The 19541-nt window shown below is 41.9% G+C and overlaps 1 protein-coding gene across 1 annotated transcript in view; it reads left to right on the top strand.

Annotated features, from left to right (window-relative positions):
- Positions 1 to 19541, top strand: part of LOC136638899 (collagen alpha-1(III) chain-like) — a 133999-nt gene that overhangs the window by 974 nt on the left and 113484 nt on the right. The window contains exon 2 of the mRNA XM_066612927.1: positions 2968 to 2994. Within this exon, the coding sequence (XP_066469024.1) occupies positions 2968 to 2994 (27 nt within the window). The remainder of the gene's footprint in view (positions 1 to 2967; positions 2995 to 19541) is intronic.

Genomic DNA, 19541 nt, shown 5'->3' with positions numbered 1-19541 from the left:
TCTGCTGCAGGACTCCCTGCAGCTTGTAGAAAGTAAAAAAAAAAAAAAAAGCTATCACAACTTACTTCTGGTTTCATGATCACAACCTGGAAGTAGGTCACAATACTTTTTTTGCTGCAGAGGCTCCATGGGCTCCCTGGATTCCCCTACCCAAACCCCAGCAGCAGGTAAGGCACATTTTAAAAAAAGACCCCTCTGCCCCCACAGCAGTGGGATCCTGAGGATCACATCGCTGCCGTTTTCCCCACCCCCACAAAGACTTACCATGGGGCTCAAACTCCGCGAGAGTTTGAGAACCAGTGGTATAACTGAAAATGTATTAAATATTATGCAGAAAGGCTGGTGGAAAGCAATCAATCAGTACTGATAATAGTAATGTAACCAAATGGATTCTGATTTAGCAATCGATACCACATGCAAGTTGCCAAATAGTGTTTCCACCCAGAGGTGCACAGAACTTTAAAAGACTGCTTGATTTTATTAGATTGCAGTCATGCTGTCAGTTGCAGGACCAGGCCCTTGTATTCCGTGTGCATACCATTTGTTTACTTTTAATGTTGACTTTTCAGACAAGATTTATTTATCTGTTTTACTTCCTCTCAGTTCCAGCCAGTTTTGTACTGTGACAGAGTTTCAACATAGCCTTTTCCACTCAGATAAGGCTTTCATTTACTTTCACACGATACATTAAAGAACTTTATTTTCAAAGTATGTTCCTTCATCTAAGCCTTGTGGGCTAAATGACAACACTGACAGATTCATCTGAAACTCTACAAGCTGTCCCCAAACCACGGCGACATTTGATTTTGAGAGCACTGCATTTAATACTGTAGATTTCTTCTGAGTCTTTAAGGCTATTTGTTTCTCCTGAGTCCCTGCCCCCCAGCCATCTTTTCTTTTTTCAATCATAAGGAACTGATTACTGTGTGGACCATATAGCATCACACTATGCTGAAAATTCATTCTCCATTCCCTGTGCCACTGGAACGGCTTGTTCTGGTGTTTTCATTTTTAGTTGTCATAAATTGGATTCACATATTAAATATTAGACTCTGTGGCATAGGATTTACGACTGCTAGATGGGTGACCATCCTGTCTGCCAAATGAATGCGTTGTTCAAATGTGCTTCAAAAGACCTGGTTACAGAGGATATTAAAATCACATGCTGAGGAGGTAATTTCTGCAACCTTGAAGGATATATTTGCCATGCACTTATAATTTAGGACCAACCGTATCAAATGTTATTAAACACTCCATATGGTAAGGTAGAGACTGTGGAAGTTTACCGACACAAGAAGTTCTGAATCTGGTAACATTTTTTTTTACCCGTTGGTACAAGCGCATAATTGGATTTTGGCCCTCATCCCACAAAGAAAGGAAGGCCTCACTGAATGTTGCATGTTGGGCTTGCATTTCTCACGGTAGAGGTGATCACTAAAAAACAGAAAAGGAAAATTTACTGTAAGGGATTTTTCTTTTATCACCATAACGCAATATCTTGCCATTTCCCAGCTCTTCCTCCTTATGAGGGATTCCTTTGATATAATGGGAATGCAGTGAAATGAGGGAGAAGGCAAGTAGTAAGAAAGGGGTCTGCTGATGCGCTCTTACCCAGGTACCCACAATAATCTGGAGCCATAGCTACTTTGATTCTCTAATATTTAGCTTCCATCAATTGCTTTTATATTTTATTCCAAGATCACATTTTACTAATTGTAGTACATCTCTTTACTTTTAGAAGAATTTGGAATGAATATTATTTATCTGCTTATTTAAAAAGTGCTCCATCATGAAATGTTTGGTGGTAGTAAATATTTCGGCTTTATATTCAGTGAAACCTTGTAATGACAAGCTTTGTTAAACTTTTTAAATTAAGCAAAATTCATTTAAGTTAAGATAGTTGCTCATTCAGTGTTATGGATATCAGTCAAATGCATGATGTTTGTAAACTGAGGCTCATTGTGCCTTGATATTTTTCCATCAGTCTTTTCCATTACCATTTCAAGAGTTAGAAGACAAGAAATAGACTTTGTAGCGAGTTCCTTGACATAAGAAAAATGTGTGCACCTGCTAATATATAATTTTATCAACCCTGCACTGTATAGTAGAACCTGTCCTAATACGAAACACAGCCTTTATCTCCCATGCACCAAAGTATGTATGTCACTGGGCCAATCTAGACTAATGTATAGAAGCAAGGAGTCAGACCATTTGCCCATCCCTATGCAAGTCTCTGATCTCCTCCTGGTCCATGATGCTGCTATCCTGCTCAGTGATCCAAGAAGAAGAAAAGTGGGGAAGGATGGTGATCAAACCATCAAGCTGGAACACCAGTTTTAATTATGTCAGAGTGAAAGAATTTCAAGACTGGGATTTAATCATACATTCCAATATTAAAATTGATTACATACAGTCATGGTGACCTGTTTGGAGTGAAATTTCATGAGTTGCAGAATCAAATGGGATTATTGGGGGGGGGGGGAGGAACCAACAAAGAATAAAGCCAAAGCTAAGTAACAAGGTATTTGAAGCCAAGACCCAAAATCCAATTAGATGATATAGATTGTGTTCTGTTCTTAAGTACATCAAGTACGCCTGTTAGAAAAAGTATACTGTACATGTAAAAGTTGTTCATTGAGAACTAAATGTGGATAGTGTTGGATTTGAGGGTGACAGACCCTAGTTTAAATTTCTTCTCAGCTAAAATTCTTACTGGGTGGCTTTAGGCAGATTTCAGCTTAAGCTGCAGCACAAGGTGATTATGACGTTGAAATGAGATGATATGCTGTAGACCGTCAAGAATTCTTGTGCTCTCCTGCTGCCTTCAGTGAGGTGGGGCTTGCAGGGGGAACCGCCAGTGTTCTCATTCCCTCTGAGATCAACTTCTGACTTTTTTGTGTTGACTGAGATGTCTTGCTCCTGTTAAGTGCAAATGACTGATGTTGTTTTCCTTATTTAATATCGCAGGGGCAGTCAGGACGAGATGGTTACCCGGTAACTTTGCCTTTCCCTTTATTTTGCCTTTTCTTCTCTCCAAGATGTGCATTCGTCCTGAACTTAACTTTCTTGCTAACTCTGTCTTACTTTCTCCGTAATTGCCATAGTGAAAAGGATTTAATCTTAAAACTTGGAAGAGATATTAACTACACAGAGGTCTCCATTGATTCAATTGGTATTCACAAGTATTAGCAAGTATAGTGTAGGAGTGTAGTCTTGGATCTGATCCACAACTTGATGTATGCTGTGGTATGTAGCAGAACCTTTGATATGCACAGGTTTTCTCATTCACTCTAGTATTAATGTGCCATTAAGGGGTAGCTCTGTGCATGCAACTGTACATACATATGAAACTATCCCCAAATGGGGAAGCTCTTGATTGCTCAGGAACTTCATGTGCTTGCTTTAACTCCCGGGTATATGCAGGGCTCCTGAAGACCTCTGTTGATATGTCTCAATGATTGGTTGACTGTAACTGGAAATATTTTTCTTCTAAATAGTGCTTCCAGGGTTGAATGATTTTCTCAGATGCAGTTTGGCAGCTAAAGTGCTAATCATCCCGATGCAGTTTTAGGCCACCACACTAGTGTTTTGAAAAAAAGAAAGGAAAAAGAATCAAATGGCCCAAACTTACAGGCATACTGTGCTGCTGGACCTTGCATTGTGGTGCACAGAGTGCTTTAGGTCTGTCACAAAGAAGCAGTATGCCATTTTATGCAGCCGCATGCCATCAGCCTTCCAGTGAGCCCTGGCACTGGTAAGTCAGCGTAAGCAAGGTGGGCAGAACGGGGTGGAGGCTGAGATGTGGAGGGGAGCAGATCAAGGCTAGAAAAGGAGCAATATTGGAAGCAGTGGTGCTGCTGCTATCCTATCCCCCCTTCCTGGGCTCAGTCCGTCTGGTCCACCACTGTATCACAAGTACAGCAGCCCCCACATAGCCTAAAAAATAAAGATGGGAACATTAGTTTCTGTGCAAAGTGTCACCATTTTATAAACCTTCTGTGTGTAATTTTTGAAAACTGAAAACTAAAAGACCACACACTCCCACTCTCTAAGTATTGATGTGCACAGTAACTAAATTTTTTTTTAAAGAATGAATAGCAGTATGATGGCCTTCTCCAAATGCTATTTCTCCTTTATTGTATTGGAATAGCACTGCAAACAATTAAATTGTAGTTACTTGGTAAGAATAACATGGGGGCGGAGAGATCCTGAGAGGAAAAATGCTTCTGATGTTGTTTAGCTCCTGTATTGTAACAAATATAGGATGTAATCATGACAACTGAAAGGCAGTAACAACTGTAGCAAGGTTGTGCATGCTGGGAGGGATTAAAGCCACTGCCACCAAAATTTTGCCATTGACAAAAGCAAAAAGAACCCCAACCAACCAGCCCCCCCATAGAAACCTAAGTGGCTTATACACAATAAGAATTTAATTTATTCAAGATTAGGCAGGCAGGATTTGTTCTAAATGGTCTACTTAAATAGAGTCACTAGGAATTTGAATGCTCATTTATGAATTAACATCAACCTTGAAAATACTCATCCGGCTTACTCAAACCTTGAAGAAAATACTGATTTCTTGTAAGGCATTGGTCTATTTTTAGTCAGGGTCTCCTGCAAACGGGAAAAGTTGGAATGCACTAAGCCATAATAGCTGTATGCTATTGGTTGGTAACAAGTTTATAATCTGTCTGTAGTGGGGGGGGGGAGTATAATGACCCTGACCGGATACTAGCACATTAGAATTCATTCCTAGGCTTGCTCATTATTCCGGAGGCAAATACTCCATTATTATCCTTGGCAAGCATCAAATCACTTTGCTTGGACTCGAGTTTGCAGGACTTAATTTTAAGGCTGCCCTTCAAGCTCCGTTTTTGGTGCAACTACAAGATCTCTGTGCCTCGTTTCTTTTCTTTATTTCTATAACACTTCTTACATAACATGTAGAGTTGGATTGTTCTCCCTCTTCCTTGGGATTGTCAATGCTGGCAAGAGCTCGCCAGGGTTTAAGACTGGAATCTTTCTCTGCCCTACCTGCATATCCTGGGGCTTTGAACTTAGGATCTTCTGCATGCAGAGCTCTACCACTTTGCTACAGCCCCTTTCTGCTTCTGAGTTTATTCACAAAGGGTGCAATCCTGAGGTGTGCCGTAAGGCACGTTTGTGCCTCCTTGAGATGCCGTATCTCCTCTGATGCAGTGACTTTTGCTTCTGGCTTACGTGAACTTTTTATGTCACCATCCTAGAGTTGGTGATTTTTACTTCTGCTGGTGTTAGCATAGGGAGGGAGTTACATTACTCTTCAGTTCATGTCTGCTACAGTACAGTACCATTCTGCTACAAAAACTTTGGTTCTTAGCTCTGTAGTCACTGCTCACTCCTCTGTGCTTGCCATATTCCATGTTTCTCTCTTTTTGGCTTCCTACAAGGCTGAATACAGTTATAAGCAGAAATCACTCATCCACTTGCTAAAACAGCACAATGATTATGACACAGCATACATTCAGTCCATTATCTTTGTGTGCAAATTCAGCATCTGTGAATTCCCTCATCTGCGAGGGGCAGAATTGCCACCTACCTCTCATTATCCATGACTCTGTTCTCCTTATCTACGAATTCTGTGTCAGTGCTGAGCACAACTACAGGCAGGCAAGCGGGGGGGGGCGAAACAGGTTGTGGGGGGAGGAGAAGAAGAAGAGACAGTGGCCTCCTTGTGAGCAGAAGGCAGCGCCAGCACCGTGTATGAGGGAGAGGAAAAGTACTGTATATGGCTAATGGGCAGGGGTTTGCAATAATCGCATCCACCAATTATACTCCTAGTTTTTTAGGAAGTTGTCTGATTTGGGTCAATTTTCTGCATCAAACAGGCATTGGGATTGGCATGTAGAGAATCATCGGACACATCTATGTCCGCTTCCAGACTTGCCCCACCATCTGGGAACTCCAGCTGAACCTTCACGACCCTGGCAATGATGAGAGACTGATGATGACAGGTCCCTGGAAGGCTACCTGAGGGCTGTTCAAGAGACAGTTGGAGGAGGAAGCAACCCCCTCTTCTGATTTCTGAGGCCTCTTTGCTGGGCCAGCAACCTTCAATGAGTTGAGGGATAGCCAGCACGAGGAAAGAAACATCAGCTGTTGTTAAGCCCTTGCTATCATCCAACCCCATAGACTTCAAGATAAGATTCAGATTCATAAAGTCCATAGAGTGTATGCTGAGGAGGGTTCCCTGAAACCTAACCCTGTTTTCCCCATAGGCTCAATGATTCAGTATCCGCTAATGGGTGACGAATGGAGGAACACACAGTGGCCACAATGGACAGGGCAGGTGTGGGCAGGGTGTAGGCATGACCTCATCAACCATACTAGACCCATCAGTCCTATTAGCATATGGCCAGCCAGGCCCAATCTGTGTTGCTGGCTCTGAATGGCATTCATTTCACATGTCTGTTCTACCTCAGGCATACCATGAAAGTGCATGAAGATTGGAATTCACCCCCCAAAAAGCTTCCATGTCAAAGACAAGGCTCTATGTGTTGCTCAACAATTCAGATGGTTGATAGATATTACGTACACTATGGAAGTCAATGTTTTTTCCAACCTGTATCTCTGTGAATGAACCTTGGGGCTGTCATAATGCTTGCTAACTCTGGCAGAAATGAAACTTGATTGGTTTCAGTACAGTAACTAGCGTTGTCTGGTAATGAGGTTAAAATGTGTATACATGGTGCACCATGCTCTTAAAAGAGGAAAAGGTTTAGAGTAAATGAAAAGCAGGCACTAGTGCCTGGTATTAAGTAAAAGCGGCTGGTGATCTTTCCCAAATCCAGTTGTTTAGTCAGACTAGTCTAATTAGTTAACTTTTTGCTGTGAGATGGTCTGAATCCTCATGAACAGATAGTTCAGGGAAGCAGGTCTTTCAGCCTTTATGGTTTGTTTGTTTGTTTGTTTGTTTATTAGATTTATACTCCGCCTTTCTCCCCAAAGGGCACCCAAGGCAGCTAACAATAAATACATTAAAATACAGAATAAAATACGGATAAAAGCATTAAAAATAAAAACAATAAAAAACAAGCAATATAAAATACACAGCAGTCAGCAATAAAATGCACCAGCCAAAGCTGGGCAAAGGCACTCCTGGCCACAGCTGACACCTGGACATCCAAGACCAGCTGTGAGTCCAGAGAAAACCCCCAAGCTGAGAACCTGCTCTTTCGGGGGGAGTGCATCCCCATTCAGAGCAGGGTGATAGTCCAGCACCCGCATCGTGGATTTCTGCACCAGGAGGACCTCTGTCTTGTCAGGATTTAACCTCAGCTTGTTCACCCTCATCCAGATCCCAACTGCCTCCAGGCAACACTCCTTATTTGATGGTGAAGGGAGACTGGTAGTGTAGCTCGGCAGCTTATTTCTCTTGTTGTCTTCAGAATGTCTTTTTTATGTGGAAATCTAAATTTCCATGCCATGGGATACATTGTCGTAAGTTTATTTTGTACAGGTAGGGGACACTTTTTTGATGCCACTGGTTCAATTCCTTATGTCAGGTATAACTGAAATTTAGGGTGCAATCCTAACCTTGAGTTCAGCCAGTCCAAGTCCCTTGGGCCAGCCTGGGAGGGTCGCAAACGTGCCGTAAAGCATGTTTGCGCCTCCTCAAGGGGAAGCCAGGCTGGCGCTCCGAGACAGACGCCTTTGCGCCAGCTTCCCCTCAGCCGCTTGTGTAGGCTCGCCTGCACCAACTCAAGCAGAAAAGGTAGGCGTGGAGAAGGAGGGAGAGAGGCATTCCTGGGCTGGGGAGAGAGGTCAATCGGCGACCCTGGGGATGGGCAGGCAAGGAGAGGGAAGCGGGGCTGGGATTGGGCAGTTATGCAGGATCCCAACCCCTGTCACCGGGGAGAACAGAGCGACTTCAAGCCACTCCTCTCTCCTTGTGCCACCTCAGGAGGTGGCGCAAGCCTGAGGAGACCCATTGTGGCCAGCAGCCCTTACCCGGGGTAAGGGGAAATGTTTCCCCTTGCCTCTGGCTAAGCCACTGCTGGCCACAATCCTGTGCCTGATACAGCGCAAGCCTCCTGGCTTGCCTGTTCCAGCACAAGTTAGGATTGCGCCCTTAGATGGGTTGTGGGGAAATTTCTTTTAAAAATTACATTGGCCTGGGTTTCCACAATTAAGCAACAAAATTGTTCTTGCATTAATTGATGTGGTGTCATGGCAAAAAGATTTTTTTTTTTTTAAAAAAAGATGTTTATTTGTAGTTATTTATGGATATCTACTGAGCTTCTCATTTAAGGTAGCTTCAGGTTACAGCGTCCTATCAGTTAGACCCATGCCAGCTGTAGTGCTAAACAGAACCAAAATAACCAAATTTCAATCACCTTTTGCTAGAACTAAAAGAGAATAGTATTTCATGAAATTGTCAAAAACAGTACAATTTTTTTTTGTATTTCACCTTTCTATATCTTTGGTCTTTCCAGTAAAGTAAGATAATTTATTAAGAAAACTATTCAGAAAATATTGAAAGAGTTTTTATTTCAGAAGACATTAGGATCAATAATCTATGTGGTGTTTTAGTCTGCTCTGTTGTATGAATTATTTGTCTGAGTGCCTCTTTAATTGTATTTGTCTTGTGTGGATCTCATTGAAAAGTGCTTTGCCAGAACAGGAGTATCCAAACCCTGGCCCAGGGACCAGATGCAGCCCGCAGCAAGCCTCTTTCCAACCCACAGCCAACCTCTTGTCCCCTGAAAGCCTCTGGCCCACTCAACTGAACATGACCGGAACTGTGCTCTGATTGTGTCTGGAGGGTCTTCTGAGGGCCAGAGAGGTTGAATAAATGAGCCCATTCATTCATTTATTCACTCATCTATGTTCCATCTCTTATTTATTTATTTAAATTTTTTTTCTGGCCCTCCACACCACACCAGATATTTAATGTGGCCCTGTGGCCAAAAAAGTTTGGAGACCCCTGATTTAGAATATTTGTATACTGCCCTTCTGTTTGTCAAATCTGAGGGCAGCTCACAACAGTTATAATAATTAACTTACTCAGCAGAAATATAAAAATATAAATTTAAATCTACAAATGCCTTTTAAACCAGCAAAACAAATGTAATAGTCACTAAAACTTAGCATCAGTAAAAAAAATTTACAGCTCTTGTCAGGGTAGATGGAGGGGCTCTTAGTGATGGCATGCGTCCAGGGCAGTTGTGCCTAGTGGTTATCATGTTAACTCCCTTCCTGTTCCCCTCTGTTCCCTGTATGTACATGCAGCTAATGGGGAAAAGCCTTGGTAGAATGATTCCGTTGCCACCAGCCCAAGAAATCAGACTAGTCAGAGGGGTTCCCTAGGTGAGCCCCCCTCCTAGGAAAATACAGTACCTTAGGGGTTCCTATCAAAATCACTCTCACAGTAGTGAGACAATCCATTGTACTTTCTGTACCAGGGACCAGGCAGATTCAGGGTTAAAAATATAAACAGCTTATTAAAATTAAAAAAGGATAAACAGAATCAGCAAGGAAAGCAAATAAAGGGTTAAAAACAAAACAAAAAATGCAATAATAGTGGCCCACAGCAGATGGCACTAAGATGCTTTGGAATCTCACTTGTATGCTTTTATTCAGAGTGGCTGCAGGTTACCTGGGAATTTTGAACTCTTTGTAAGTGGCTGAGAAACTATAAACAACCAAAAAGTAATATAAGCCCTGATGGTTCTAATTAAATGTATGCTGTGTCTTAATTACCTGACACCACCAGCCTTCACCTTGCTTTTCCTCGGGATCTGGTGGGCCCTGTGACGTGGAGCCCCCTGCTGGACTTCTGGATGACTGGGCGACAAAGGAGAGAGTGTTCTGGCTTGGAAGTTTTCACTTAACTGGAATGACATCACCAGGTTACCTGATCTCTGCCTCCTACCTTCCTGGAGGAGAATCTGAGAGAACCTGCCGATCAACTGGCTCATACCCAACTCAAACATCCTTGATTCCAGCAGAAGAGAAATGCAAAAATGAAGGTTTGCAGACAAACAGACAGGACTGCATGTGAATTTACACTCCATCAGAGAAGCTGTTGACGGGGGGCAGGGGTTAAAATGCTCCAAACCATGAGGAAATACACAGAAAGAATTAGGGAAAACTTGGGAACACATGGAAATACAGGGATTCATGACAGTTTCTTTAGATGACGTTGTGGCAGATCTGGGCAAAAACAAGATGTTCACAGTTTTGAAAGGAGATCAGGTTCAGGGCCAGGCGAGTATCCTGGGGAGAGTGTTCCACGGATGAAGAGAGTTCTTCAGCTACGCAGGTTCCAAGCTATGTAGAGCTATTGATAGGGACGTAAGAGAAAGATATACATTTAAAAAGAGAAAGAGATTTGAACACCATACATAAATTTCATTATCTTGTGATACATACATTTATACTTATTTTATTCTTCGCTTGATAAACTTTTGATCATCAGGTTGCAAGAACCACACAAGTTTTTGAAACTTCTGTTGTCATATGTATGCCGCTTCATTTTTCTTTTCTTTTTCTTTTTTTCTTGAAATGCAACTAGGTCCTGTCAGTTCTTTTGAAACTCTGGAACCAAAGCTAAACCCAAGCAGTAAAGTCTTGCAAGGATCCTAACAGAAAGAACCACTTGACAAACTTAATTCTTGCTGCTGTGCTATCTTTCAAAATTCAGCCATATCCATGGTACTGTTTTTTCAATAAATAGCTGCCCCATGGTGGTGACTGCAGATTTCATTGCTTGTGAGTTCTTCCCTTTTTTTTTTTACTAGAAAAAAACAAACAAACAAAAACCAATTACATAGCAGAGAGAGATCAAGAAGGCGATGTTTTTTTAATTAAAATCTGTTTGGATGTCTTATTAGTGAAAGAGCAAACGGATTTATGTATCATTAATTTTTATTATATTGTCCCATTTAATTACATTTTTGCCAGTTTTTAGTTGTTATTCTCATACATAAAAGAGAATAAATCGCCTTTCTAAAATTTGGTTTGGCAGGAATTATCCTGTAGTACAGAGAAGTGATAACTCTTCCGTGAGCACTGAAACTCATGCATGTGTGTAGGCTTTCCTGACTATGTATGGATGTATGTATGTCACTACCCACGTTGTCCATGACTTTGTGTACCTTGGCTCAATGATCTCCGACACTCTTTCTCTCGATACTGAGCTAAACAAGCGCATCGGTAAAGCAGCTACCACGTTTTCCAGACTCACAAAGAGAGTCTGGTCCAACAAGAAGCTGACGGAACATACCAAGATCCAGGTCTACAGAGCTTGCGTCCTGAGTACACTTCTGTACTGCAGCGAGTCATGGACTCTTCGCTCACAACAGGAGACGAAACTGAACGCTTTCCACATGCGCTGCCTCCGACGCATTCTCTGCATCACCTGCAGGACAAAGTTTCAAACAACACAGTCCTGGAACGAGCTGGAATCCCTAGCATGTATGCATTGCTGAAACACAGACGCCTGCGTTGGCTTGGTCATGTTGTGAGAATGGATGATGGCCGGATCCCAAAGGATCTCCTCTATGGAAAACTCGTGCAAGGAAAGCGCCCTACAGGTAGACCACAACTGTGATACAAGGACATCTGCAAGAGGGATCTAAAGGCCTTAGGAGTGGACCTCAACAAGTGGGAAACCCTGGCCTCTGAGCGGCCCGCTTGGAGGCAGGCTGTGCAGCATGGCCTTTCCCAGTTTGAAGAGACACTTGGCCAACAGTCTGAGGCAAAGAGGCAAAGAAGGAAGGCCCATAGCCAGGGAGACAGACCAGGCACAGACTGCACTTGCTTCCGATGTGGAAGGGATTATCACTCCCGAATTGGCCTTTTCAGCCACACTAGACACTGTTCCAGAACCACCATTCAGAGCGCGATACCATAGTCTTTCGAGACTGAAGGTTGCCAACAATGTATGTATGTGCTGTGTTGATTTATTTAGGATGATGCAGAGACAGCTAAGAGAAAATATTTGCCCACGTGTCTGCATAAAACACACGAAACAAGGTGAATTGGTATAAAATCAGACTGGATTTATTCATCAGAGAAAAAAAAAACACCTCAAATCAGTAACCTCAAATCAGGAACAGCAGTTCCTATCTAGAGCACTTGACCTCCCCCCAAGTGCAGGCCTTTGTCCTGAAGGAGACAACTAATTTTCCAAGATCCCCTGGGGCGAAACTGCCCTGGCTCCAAACTCAGGATTACCTCTCAGCTACCCAAGCTTTTTCACTGTGAAATCCTGGAAAGGGTATAAGGGAAGGTGAATAATTCCTTCTTGCCCAAGCCAGACAGTCTTCAAGGTAGACATCACAATTCAAACTGAAGAGATCACCAGCCTACGTTTCTGAACCAGACAGCCTTTTGAAGTTGGTTCTGGTTTTCTTCAGACTCTTGCCTACCTAAGGGAAGACACAGAATCCCTACTCCCTTTCCCTCACTTAAACCTGCCAGTTGTGGCCATCCTAGCAACACCACCTTAGGAAAAGTCTGGGGTAGGCAAAACTACTCTATTCCAAGGCCTATTAGGGTAGAGCAAAGAATTCCTACTTGGCCCTAGAATGGCAACCAGCTAACGGGAAGATGAACTGGGTCACGCGTTCGTGCAAGGCTCAGCCAACAAAAAGGAGATGTCTGCACTTGAAACAAGTGCTCCCAGCACCTGTCTCTGTCCAAACTAGCCAATTGCCTGAAGACCCATGCCCTGCCTCTTGCAAGGGAGAACCAGGCAAAAAATGCTCCCACAAAAAGAGGGAGCTTCTTTGAGAAGTAGCAAGTTCCAGGAGTATCTGCTAAGCATTCAGTTTCTTGTGAAATTATTAATTCATTCTTTGTGATACCTGTTTGCACTGGGAAAGCAGATATGCAAGCAGATTGACACTCCTAGTATATAAAGCAGTATCAGTTCCTGAAGAAGCAAGCAGCATCCATTTGGAACATGCACACACACTGCAGGCTTCTTCTTTCCCCTCAGCTGCAAAACTCAGGTGTCTGTCTCCTTTACTGATCTCTCAGTGTTTTCCAGCAACTTTCTTTCCTGCTTCCATCCAGGTATGGGGAGTGTGTCCTTGATAGTACCACCAGCCACTTATGCCCATTCAAGAAACTTCTTTTAGGCATCAAGATCATTGAGCAAGCATCTTCAGCTTACTCTCAAACAGAGTTTCACGAACATTTTAGCACTGTGACTCACTTTTTAGAATGAGAATCTGTTGGGATCCACCAGAACTGATGTCATTAACCTGGAAGTGATGTCATGGCTGGAAGTGACAACATGAAGCAGGAAAAATTTTAACACCCGTTCCATATCTCAAAATCAAGTCGAGTAAATTAAGTTTAAAATAAGTATAAGGTTAAAATTTATTTAAAATAAAGAACCTTCCTAACCCTCCCAAGCAGTAGCTGATCTGTTTAAAAAAAAAAAAAATTCCCAAACATCTCAAAGGTTGCAATCTTATCCACAGTTACCTACCTGGGAGTAAGCTCCATTGACTGTCATTGTTAAAAGCATATACATAGTAGTCTTTTAAAAATACAGATCTGTAACATTTCCACAAATGCAATTAAATACCATGGTAGCATCAAGTCTAATATACTAAAAATAAAATACACATTGAAATGAATGAGGACCCACATGAAATTGACTTGCAACTCACAGTTTGAGAAACATGGCTCTATAAACATCAGGCGACCATCTGTGTGCTCGTTAGTAAGCAACCCAGTTATACAAAAGATTCCCGACAGAACAAATTAGCATCCACATCTCACAATATTATTTCAATGCTGAAGACAATCGGGGTTTCAAAAAGTGGGTGGAATTTTTATTTTTATTTTTAGGGGGGGAGGTGGAAAAAAGGATTAAATTGTGCTATAAAATCGGATACTGTTCCTAATTGTGGTGGATTTTCTTTTAAATTGATGTTCTCCTGCTTTGTGCCTTAGCTTCCTTTTGTTTCTTTGGTTGGGATTTTTTTCTTTGGTGTTTTCTTTTTGTTCTGCAGTATGGTTCAAAATTAGAAATGAGAAAACTTGGAAGGGAAAGCAACAACCAACTGTGCTTCCTCTTATAACTATATTTATGAGAACAGCTTTCGTCCAACAGATCAAACTAATTGTTTTCCATTTGCTTGCTCTTTGCTCACCCACCCCCACCCTGCATTGTCTATTGCCAAATGTATCAAGTAGCCTTCCAGTGTTCCTGCAACTGCTGAGAAGGGGGGTCATTTCCTTGTGTCTTGGGTCCCGGAATTCTCTGTGGACTCACTGAGAAGCAGTTTGAATCAATCTAATGGTCTGATTGGTTTTTAATTACAGGGAATGGGGTTAGAAGGTTAGTGACCTTCTTTGCTCCTCTGCCTCCCCTGGAGAATAAAAACCATTTGAGTTTAATTTACTGCTTTCTGGCATCCATGTACATGCTGATGACCCTCTAAACAGTGTCTCTGTGTCTAAAAGTCTGTCAGGTTTATCCTTCAGGAACTGGACTTAGATTGTGCGCAAGGGAGAAATACTAGGGATTCGTGGTACCACTGCAATATGACAACAGATCTGAGTGGGTGTTAAATTTATTAAATTTACACTAACATTTTGGCAACAAATACTGATCAGTAATTGCCAAGTGCAAAACACTAGTGGATTTGGTGCATGCAAGGAGTGGGCATTTAAACATGGGTTGTTGACAAACAGGAAATGACTTCCAGTTTTGAGGAAAGGCTGAAGAACTGGCTGAGTTATATAAACCATGAAATTCCTTCAGAGTTGACAATTTATTCATATTGGCTTTGGAATATTTTAGCTGCAAAAAAGTTTACTTGACTTTGTTTAAGTTGTATGTGGTCTGGTATAGTGGTTGTTGTGTTGGCATCCTTCAGTCTTAGAAGACTATGGTATTGCGCTCTGAATGATGGTTCTGGATCAGAGTGTCCTCTCCAGTGCACAAAGCCTGGGTAAAGTAGATATGGAGGATAGGCTGTTACCCATGCAGCAAATTCCGCCTCTCCACGTGGCTGAAATGGTCCAATGGAAAGGCAGAGGCCAATACGGTTGGTTCCAGCGGCGTCGCAGGAGTTGCCAGAACGTGACTGTGTCCAGCCATGAACTGCCTCAGGGACTCCGGCTCTGGATTTTGCCTTGAGGTTGACTCCTGAAGCCTTTTCCGTAACTGGATGTAGCCACAAGGCAGTGGAGGTTTGGGATCAGAGTTTTCCTTCTCTCAGATGAGCTGCCTTCCCAGGCTGACGAGTCCCATCTAACCGGTGGCTGTTTAGTCGCCTCTTACGACAAGTACAGCCAAACCGAGGGCCTATTCTTATCCCCAGCCCCCAGGGGAAAGAACAGCAATTCTTTCTAACAGTGGTTAGAACAGTAATTTTCAATCTTTTTCATCTCACGACACACTGACAAGGCACCAAAATTGTCAAGGCACACCATCAGTTTTCTGACAATTGACAAGGCCCACCATGCTGCTGTTGAGGGGGCTTACATCACCCAATAGCCCTGTTAATAAATGATCCTCCCCAAACCCCCGAAGCACACCTGCAGGACCATTCATGGAACACCAATATGCCGTGGCACCGTGTTTGAAAATTGCTAGGTTAGAATGCAAGACCTGGACCAGGAAGATCTGGGTTAAAATGTCTGGTCATCCATGAATTTGACTGGATGGCCTTAGACTCACTCAGCCTAACTTACCTCACAGGGATGTTGTGAGGACAAAAAGAGGTGAAGAGCCATGTATACCACCCTGAACTCCTTGAAGGAAGGGCAGTTTATAAAAATATGAAAAAAATAATATATATGAGGTTATATGCCATCATCTTTGTCTTCCTGAATTTGTTTCTCAAAAGGATGAAATAATTTCCTAAGAGTCAGGTACTCATTTCACCAAGCACACATCCATTAACTTCTGCCCCACAAGTAGATTGTCATACCTGTGACACTTGTGCAATTCACTGGGTAGTTCCCATATCTTCCTGGCTTTCTGCCTCAATAACCAGTTTTTCCTATAGGGCTGGTTTATTTGAAAAGCTAAGGTTTTATTTAAAAAGGGTCTGGATTTGTACCTTGCTGTGTGTAGCCAAAGGGATGGCAGGAAGTTTAGTGTCTTTGCCTCCTCACCGTTTTACTTGAACAACTTCTCAATTCATCTGAATGTTCTCTCTTTCTCCTCAGTGCTTTGTCATGGAGACTGGGACACCTTCATGGGTTCTCTTAATCATAGTGATTCAAATGCTCATATGATGATAATAAAGTGACAATGAACAGACAATAGTTGCTTACACTGCCTGTTAGGTGTCCTGCTTTACATCTTGAAACCTTGACTTTGGAAGCTAATGTGTTGTGTTTTTTTCAGTTGCTTGGAAGGGCAGAAGGGGACAGATAGTTCCTTTAAGGACTAGAATTTGATACTCACCGTTTACAGTCTTGGAGCAGCCTTGTTGATCCATGTGGAACTATTTGAGTAATGAAGTATCAGCATGAACAAGAGTGACAGAACCTATCTATATTTGGAAGACATTTGCAGTCCCTCAAACCTAATTGATATATAGTCACATCCTGGTTCCTCGTTAGTAAAGGATTCAAGTGCCTGATTTAAAGCCCACTGACGTTAGCATTGTATGGCATACACTTTTGGTATTTTGTTTAATTGGATATGGAATTGTCCATACTGCACTTTCAATGATGGCGTTACTAAACAAATCAAGGCCCGAGTCAAAGCTGCATTTACTTATTTTTTTGTCCCTTTGTAAGCTTAAAGGTGCCCTCTAGTGTTTTTCAGGCTGCAGATCAACAGCCAATTTTTCTATGACCTGTTATTTCAGCCAAGTACATACTGGAAAAGGTAGTTACTGCCAAACCTTTTGTATTTGAATCTATATGTAGAATCAATATCTAATCATGGAGGAGATGTGGGCAATCTGGCCACTGTCATATGTGCTTTGCTCACATTTCAGTTGTGATACGGCAACATGATGTCTTCTATGAGTGCCTTTGAAGATTGTTCAGAAACTGCAGCTGGTGCAGAATGCTGAAGTCAGCATGGATGGGACACCATTATTTGAAGCATGTCACTTCTGTTGTTGGGGAAGCATTGTTTCCCGTTTGTTTCCAAGCCAAACTCAAAGTGCTGGTTCTCACCTTGAAAGCCCTAGAAAGGTTGGGTCCAGGGTGTTTATCTGGATTCACGTGACCCTGCCTGTTCATTGGTTCCTTGGAAGAGGTTCAGGTCCACATTCACCTGCTGTTCAAAGTGCAACTGGTATGTATGGGAGAGAGTGTCAAGGTTGTAATGCCCAGAAACCGAAGCTTCCTACCCTGGGAGGCATTAACAAATCGGTGAAGACCATGCTGTTCCAAAAGGCCTTTACTGTGGCCAGTTTGTTTTTGATGACCTGAAGATTTTTGCTTGACTCATGACTATGCTTTGTTGTTTTGTGTTGATAATTGTTAATTATGTTTGGTATTGTACGTATATACAAATGTTGATTTTGTGAGTCCTTCCCGTAAAAAAAAAAAAAAAGCTTATGCATTTTAATTTTTATCAGCAAAATAATTGTATAGTTTTAAGAATACCACTTAAATAATTGTAAGAAGAGCAAGTCTTTGAAACTTCATTGCATAAAGAGGTTTAATTTGAAACTAAGGACCTTTAGAGTTCTAATTTTAAAGTAAATCAAGCTCCCCTTAGCATCTGATCATCCAGTTCAAAGTTTCCAGTCCCTTCTGTGATATCAGAGTAACTCAAGAAATGGCAATTAAAGAGACCTTGACACTTCTACCTAAGTAAATGGAATGGAATGTCAGAGCAGATCAGTCAATGGCATCAGGAATGGCAGGGAGGTTAGATGGTATAAAGAGAATGCACACAATACCATCGCAAGAATTTATAGCAATACTATGTTCATTATATAACTCAACACATTTTGCAGATCAACCTACAGTTGTGTACAACAGGGCCACTTTTATGGATACATTTGTGCCATATTTAAACAGTGAAACCAGTAGCATAATGTGACATACCCTGTTTTGGAAGTGATTGTAAATTTCAGAATAGCCCCGATAACTCTGTAGTTTCTCTCTCACTGTTTTTGTATCAACTTCTCAGTAGCATACAAGTAAAAATTTCATTCTATCAACAGAAAACATTGTCACAATGGTTTTATGATGATTCAAAACTCTCTTCTCACATGATACTTGTTCTAACAAAAGGTATCATTAAGATCCTTTGTTCACTAGCAATTGCCCAGCTTTTCTGCTTCCAATTATCTGCTCCCTGCACTGGCCCTGAGTAAAATCTAAATTACATAGCCTGTCATCCAAACATTACCAATACCTGGCAGAGCATATATTGAAGGCTTGAACTGCTGAAAAGCTATCAGTGGAGGTTTAAATCTTTATCTCTTATGCAGGATGTTTTCTGGGCCTTTTCGAATCCTCTTTCAATACACTGAGATACCATGTGACATGTATTTGGATGAAGTAAGACATTTACAGTTAATGAACAGGTGGCCAAAAAACAAACAAACCCCAAGGGTGTGGGCTACTGTTAGCATAAGTCAATGGTGGCATAAGTCAATTCTCTCCATACCAAGAATACAGATAGAGAAGAAGCAAGACAGGGCACTTTTTCATCGCAATTACCTGTGTCACCTTTGAGAACTGGCACTTCATCATGAGTCAAAATTACGAATCTAGGCCAGTGAAGGCAAACTTTTTGGGCTCAGTGTGTCAAAAATTTGGAAAATGCCTAATTTGACTCTGCTAGCATGTCACACATGCGTACCCTGAACAAAAGAGAAACAGTTCTTTATGCAATCATTTATTTTAAAAAAATTCAGTCCAATCATGTGGGGTGCTATGTATTATATAAATAAATGTCAATTGCAAAAATGAAACACAAGTAAAAAACTCAGTTGTTGTCTGGTGTTGGTAAACACTGGCGTGTCACCCAAAACATTATGGTGTCATAGGTTTGTTGACACATGTGTCATTACTGATCTAGGTAAGAGTCTAAGTCAGAAGTAGAAGTCACTAGACCATGGACAGTTCCATACTCCAAAGAAATAGTCAAGTTGCTTCAATGAGCTGCAGAGCTCCTGTGACTCCTTGTATGTTAGTGACTGCTGCAAGTTGCACCCATCAATGGAGAGGACCAATGGTGGGGCCTCGGTATACACTGGGGATCTGTTCTCAGATTCCCCTGCCCCGCAGGTACTGAAAACCACAGATAAGGAATCAGAGTTTTTGGTCCCTTTAAACCATCCTAAGTCAACCGAAGGACTTTCTGAAGCCTGCAGAGGCCGCACACATCTACCCATGGCCTCTGAGGTCTTCAGAATAGCCCCGTAGTGCTAAAAAATGCTACTGCACATAAAAATGCTACATTTTTATTCCTTTAAGGCACTAGTTCTCAAACATTTCACACTGGAACCCTCTTTTTAGAATCACAATCTGTCAGGACCCACTGGAAGTGATGTCATGGCCAGAAGTGACATTGGCAAGTAGAAAATTTTTTAACTATCCTAGGCTGC

Source organism: Tiliqua scincoides, chromosome 2 (genome assembly GCF_035046505.1).
Source record: "Tiliqua scincoides isolate rTilSci1 chromosome 2, rTilSci1.hap2, whole genome shotgun sequence".
Lineage (NCBI taxonomy): Eukaryota > Metazoa > Chordata > Lepidosauria > Squamata > Scincidae > Tiliqua > Tiliqua scincoides.
The sequence above is the reverse complement of the archived record's forward strand: the minus strand, read 5'-3'. Positions and strand labels throughout refer to the sequence as shown.